The following is a 6,000-nucleotide window of genomic DNA, read 5'->3' as shown; positions in this document are numbered from 1 at the left end:
GTAAAAAGTTTAGGACAGGCCCTTTCTGTTCTAGCATGACTGTGTCTCTGTACATAAAAGCCAGCTTCATAAAGACACTGTTTGAGTTTGGTGCACAGGAACTCAAGTGGCTTATTTTAAACAATTGCTCCTGTGAAAAGCCCCATGCTGATCCTAGTCAAAACCAGTCAAAGGCCATCTCCAAGCCTCTCTTAATAGACAGTGCTCACTGACAGCTCAGCTAGCTCAAAAGTTTAATGCACAACAACCACACAGGGTACTTTTAGATATACAGCTATAATAAATATAGATTATAAGATACAGAGAATTTTCAGTGGTGTATTTCATCACTGCTTGGTCCTCGATGGGTCGAACAGAGGGTTGTGGACTTCCATCTCTCCGGTCTGAAAAAGTAAAAACGTTGGTTAGTTCTGTAGGGGTGGTAGCTTGATAATTATCTAAGATAGGTAACTTTTGCCAAAAATTGTATACTGCTTAACAAAGTTCCCATGAGCTGCTTGTATGTTTATCAGCTCAATATAAGCTGAATGATTGTTAAAACTTACTATAAAATCATAAAGCCAAAACTTTTTTTATTCTTCAGCTTGGGAATAGAAGGAAACTGTTTAACCCAGCCTTTCAACCAGGGTTCTGTTAAAGTGGTATTAAAACCAACATTTTTACTTTCTTCTTAATCTAAGAATTTAACACGTATTTCTGGTTAGTACCTTCAAATTGTGATAAAACGGCACCCTTAATGAGATATTCATGTCGGTTCCGGCCAATGATGTCACTTGCGAATGTGCAGTTAACTTTGCATTTACGGCACACTCAAAATTGTAAAAAAAACAAAGCAAAACACCCACGCTGTATGTAGCACGTGCTTTAATGCTAATGCTGCGTACACACAATCAAATGTCACCGGACAATTTCACCGGACAATCCGATCCTTTGTGTGCTCCAGCTGACTTTTTCAGCGTAAAGTCCGGCGGACTTAGAAAGTAGTTTTGCAGCCCAATCTTGGGTTTCAGTGGACAATACGTTCGTGAGTATGCTAGTCCGGCAGACTAAGAATGACGCATGCTCAGAAGCAAGTACTAAAAGGAAGCTATTGGCTACTGGCTGTTGAACTTCCTTTTTCTAGTCCCGTTGTATGTGCTGTACGTCATTGCGCTAGCAATCGCCGGACTTTCCGTGCTTCCGTGTGTGGCCAAGTCCGTTCGGTAGAAAGTCCGCCGGACTAAGTACGCCGGACAATTCGATTGCGTGTACGCGGCATTAAACTATGATAATATAACACTATAGGCTTACTCCGTAAATTAGCTATGTGTAATTACCAGTAGCTGTTGCTCCAAAACGTGTAACCCTAGCACACTATAGTGACCAAAACGTACATTCAAAAAGAGCAGCACTATTACTGGTAATAAACTAAAGTACAACCTGCAAATGTGTATGAATTATACACAACAGATCACATGAACAAATCCAACACACGTGCAAATATTAGTAAAGTACTGAAAAGTGAAAACAAATAAATATGAAGTGACAAAATCAGTCCATAAAGTGTCTTGTGCTCTGTTTGTACCATCTTCACCAACTATGATCCAGCAACCTCTAGTGTTCCTCCACCTGCCCCATAAGAGGTGCTCACTCACCAACAGGTATTTGTCATAAGCAGGTCAATTTATGCCAGTATCTAACTCCTTTTTACTACCAGTAATAAAAACTGCATCTGAGCACCATGAACCAAAAATGTCATACATTTTTAATACTCAAAGCAAATTCCCCCATTCATACATTCATGTCTCATACCGTAATTACCCATCAGCGCAAATGGAGGTCACTGCTGTAATTACCCATCAGCGTAAACAGAGGGCACTACCATAATTGCCTGTCAGCTTACATAAAGGGCACTACCGTAATTACCCATCAGCTTTACCACTTAAGGACCCCCCACCGCATATGTACTGCAGCAGGGCGGCCCTATTGTGCCAATTGATGTACCCGTACATAGTTTCGTGCAGGAGACACTGCGGTGTTTGCATGCCACCGGAGGTGCACATGCCCGCTGCATGGCAGGGAGTCGATGTGCAAGTCCAGCAGCCGTGATGTCTGCCGGCCACCCGCAATCACTCCTCAGAGAGGCAGAACGGGGATCTGCCTTTGTAAACAAAGAAGATCCCTGTTCTGACAGGGGAGTACAGAGAGATCATCTGTTCCTAGTGATCAGGAACGGCGATCTTTCTGTACTCCCAGTCAATCCACTCTCCTCACAGTTAGAAACACCTCCCTAGGACACACTTAACCCCTTGATCGCCCCTAGTGTTAACCCCTTACCTGCTAGTGTCATTTTTACAGTGATCAGAACATATTTTTAGCTCTGATAACTAATTATTATGTCACTGGTCCCCAAAAAGTGTCTGATCTGTATGTGTCGCAGTTCCACTAAAAATTGCTGATCATCGCCATTACTAGAATTTTTTTAATATAAATATATATATATATATATATATATATATATAAATAAAAATGCCATAAACCTATCCCCTATTTTGTTGACAATATAACTTTTGCACCAACCAATCAATATACGCTTATTGCGATTTTGGTAAAAAAAAAAATATAGAATACATATTGGCCTAAAGCGAAGAATATATTTGTTTTATTTTTTATTGGATATGTATTATAACAAAAAGTAGAAAATATTGTTTTTTGTTTTTTTTCAAAATTGTAATTTTTTGTTTATAGTGCAACAAATAAAAACCGCAGAGGTGATCAAATACCACCAAAAGAAAGCTCTATTTGTGGAAAAAAGGACATCAATTTTATTTTGGTACAGCGTCACACGCAAAAAATGGCCCGGTCATTAAGGGGGTAAATCCTTCCAGTCCTTAAGTGGTTAAATAAAGGGTACTACCATAATTACCCATCAGCGTAAATGGAGGGCACTACCGTAACTACCCATAAGCGTAAATTGAGGGCACTACCATAATTACCCGTCAGCGCAAATGGAGGGCACTACCGTAACTACCCATCAGCGTAATTGGAGGGCACTTCCGTAAATACCCTTCAGTGTAAATGGAGGGCACTACCGTAATTAGCCGTCAGCTTAAATGGAGGGCACTACCGTAATTACCCGTCAGCTTAAATAGAGGGCTCTACCGTAATTACCCGTCAGTCTAAATAAAGGGCACTTTCTTAACCACTTTCAGACCGGACCAATTTGCTGGTCAAAGACCAGACCACTTTTTGCGATTCGGCACTGCGTCGCTTTAACTGACAATTGCGCGGTCGTGCGACGTGGCTCCCAAACAAAATTAACGTCCTTTTTTTCCCACAAATAGAGCTTTCTTTTGATGGTATTTGATCACCCCTGCGGTTTTTATTTTTTGCGCTATAAACAAAAATAGAGCGATAATTTTGAAAAAAACGCATTATTTTTTACTTTTTGTAATAATAAATATCCCCCAAAAATATATAAAAACATTTTTTTTCCCTCAGTTTAGGCCGATACGTATTCTTCTACATATTTTTGGTAAAAAAAATCGCAATAAGCGATTATTGATTGGTTTGCGCAAAAGTTATAGCGTTTACAAAATAGGGATAGTTTTATAGCATTTTTATTAATAATTTTTTATTATTATTTTTTTTACTAGTAATGGTGGCGATCTGCGATTTTTATTGTGACTGCGACATTGTGGGGGACCCATCGGACATTTTTGACACATTTTTGGGACCATTGTCATTTATACAGTAATCACTGCTATATAAATGCAGTGATTCCTGTGTAAATGACACTGGCAGTGAAAGGGTTAACCAGTGGGTGGCAGTGTAGGGGTTAAGTGTTCCTAGGGGTGTGTTACTAACTATGGGGGGGTTGGGCTGTCATTTAGTGTACACTGATCTCTGCTCCAATCACATGGAGCAGAGATCAGCGTCACTAGTTGCTAGGCAGAATGGGAAAATGTTGTTTATACAGCATTTCCTCCATTCGGCCGCTCCGTGAGACGATCGCGGGGATGCCCGCGGCGATCGAGTCCACGGGTCCCGCGACCGGACTCACGGGGGTCCCGACCAGCGCGGGAGCGCGCCGCCGGCGGCGCGCTCCCGATGGCACGGCGGCAACGAATATTGGACGTACATGTACGCCAATATGCCTGCCCGTGCCATTCTGTCGACGTACATCGTCGTGCGCTGGTCAGGAAGTGGTTAATTACCCGTCAGCCACAGAAGGTTTAACCCACTTCCTGACCAGGCCATTTTTTGCGATACGGCGCCTTTTTGCTTTAACTGACAATTGCGTGGTCATGCGACGCTGTACCAAAATAAAATTGATGGGTTTTTTTTCCCACAAATGGAGCTTTCTTTTGGTGGTATTTGATCACCTCTGCAGTTTTCTTTTGCGCTATAAACAAAAAAGAGCAGCAATTTTGAATAAAAAAAAAAAACAATATTACTTACTTTCTGCTATAAAACATTCCCATTGAAAAAATCGAATTTCTTCATCAGTTTAGGTCAATATGTATTCTGCTACATATTTTTATAAAAAAAAAAAAAAAAAAAAACCCACAAGACTCTGGTTTGTGCAAAAGTTATTGCGTCTACAAACTATGGGTTCGATTTATGGCATTTTTTAAACTAGTAATGGTGGTGATCTGCAATTTTTTGTGGAACTGCGACATTGTGTCTGACAAATCTGACCCTAAGTGAACCTTTTTGGAGGCGAATGACACCAATACAGTGATCAGTGCTAGAAAAATGCACTGATCCCTGTATAAATGACACTGGCAGGGAAGAGGTTAACACTAGGGGTTGATTAAGGGGGTTAAGTGTGTCCTTGGTCTGTAGTGCCTAAAATAGTCCCCATTCAATTGGAGGGTATTTGTTTTGTGTTTGAGACTGGGATAATGGCACTCTCACAGCTCTCTACCATATACTCTTTCTAATGTACTAGTATGCACCGCATACTAGCACATTATGACAGACTTACCTGTAAATCGGATCCCTCCAGCACACCGCTGTCACTGCTCCCCTGCACTTCCATCTTCCCCCGATCTTCCTTCTGGGTTCACAGACTCCAGTTGTGTAAATGGCCTGGGCTGCGATTACGTCACTCCCGCGCTTGCACATGGGAGCCCCATCCCTGGCATGGAGTTCTGAAGGTATGACCCACACATGCTGTCCCTTCAGAGCGCATGCTCCAGCACCTGTCTTTAGGGGCAGAATGCAGCCTGGTTGGTCCAAACCCAAATGGGGAGACTTTCAGGAAGGATGGCATGTCCTTATTCTTTCCTTACTTATCTGGAACCTCTCCTTGATGCTAATTACTGTCCTTGTCAGATGGGTGACCTGTTCCCACTCACAAAATGTGCACCAAGCCTGGGAGCCAGGGTCTTATATAGACTCTGCCAGACCCAAGATGGCCACCAAAGTCACATGGGGTGCCAGCATCCAATCAAATAGCTCCCCCAGTGATCCAGGAAACTATAGAGGACCATGTTCCTCTTGACTTCTCCATCTGCAATGCTGCTGCGGTTGAACACCACTTGCAGTGGAGAAAGTAGAATTCGCCTGCCTGCAAGCAGCCAGCACCTGCATGCATGGCTGTATCATTCTAATGTCTACAGGTACCTTTGGCCCATTCGCACTCATTATTATACATACCGGTGCCAGTCCAGGACACTCATAGATCGCAAATTCCTCAATATCCGCCTCAGAGTCTGTGGAAAGTTGCTGACAAGGCTTCTTTTCTGAACTGAATAGAGAAATAAAAGAATATGTGTTGGGTAAATCATACCTGAACACTTGTATTGAAATTTCTACATTGCCCCCCTGGGAATGGTGATTAACATGGACCACACCTTTCAAAATTAGAGCAAGTAAAACCTGCACTCTTTTTTTCGTGTAATAGATTATTCAGTATCCGATCACATTACAATTGTACTCCTAAAAAGTTTAGGCACTGTTTGGAGAACCAGCATGTGGCACTCTCTGTAATGAATGTTAGCCCTCTGCAGCTTG

General features: G+C 42.1%; 1 protein-coding gene across 2 annotated transcripts in view; it reads right to left on the bottom strand.

Annotated features, from left to right (window-relative positions):
• Positions 1–216: 216 nt before the first annotated feature.
• The window catches only part of LOC143940592 (neural proliferation differentiation and control protein 1-like), a 192,820-nt gene continuing 187,036 nt past the window's right edge, over positions 217–6,000 (bottom strand). For both annotated transcript variants that reach the window (XM_077462245.1, XM_077462157.1), the window contains 2 exons: positions 5,644–5,734; positions 217–383 (listed from right to left, as the gene is read on the bottom strand). In XM_077462245.1, the coding sequence (XP_077318371.1) occupies positions 327–383; positions 5,644–5,734 (148 nt within the window). In that variant the 3' untranslated portion in view covers positions 217–326. The remainder of the gene's footprint in view (positions 384–5,643; positions 5,735–6,000) is intronic.

Source organism: Lithobates pipiens, unplaced genomic scaffold, assembly GCF_037356315.1.
Source record: "Lithobates pipiens isolate NorthernLeopardFrog02 unplaced genomic scaffold, aLitPip1_a1.2 Scaffold_1, whole genome shotgun sequence".
Lineage (NCBI taxonomy): Eukaryota > Metazoa > Chordata > Amphibia > Anura > Ranidae > Lithobates > Lithobates pipiens.
The sequence above is the reverse complement of the archived record's forward strand: the minus strand, read 5'-3'. Positions and strand labels throughout refer to the sequence as shown.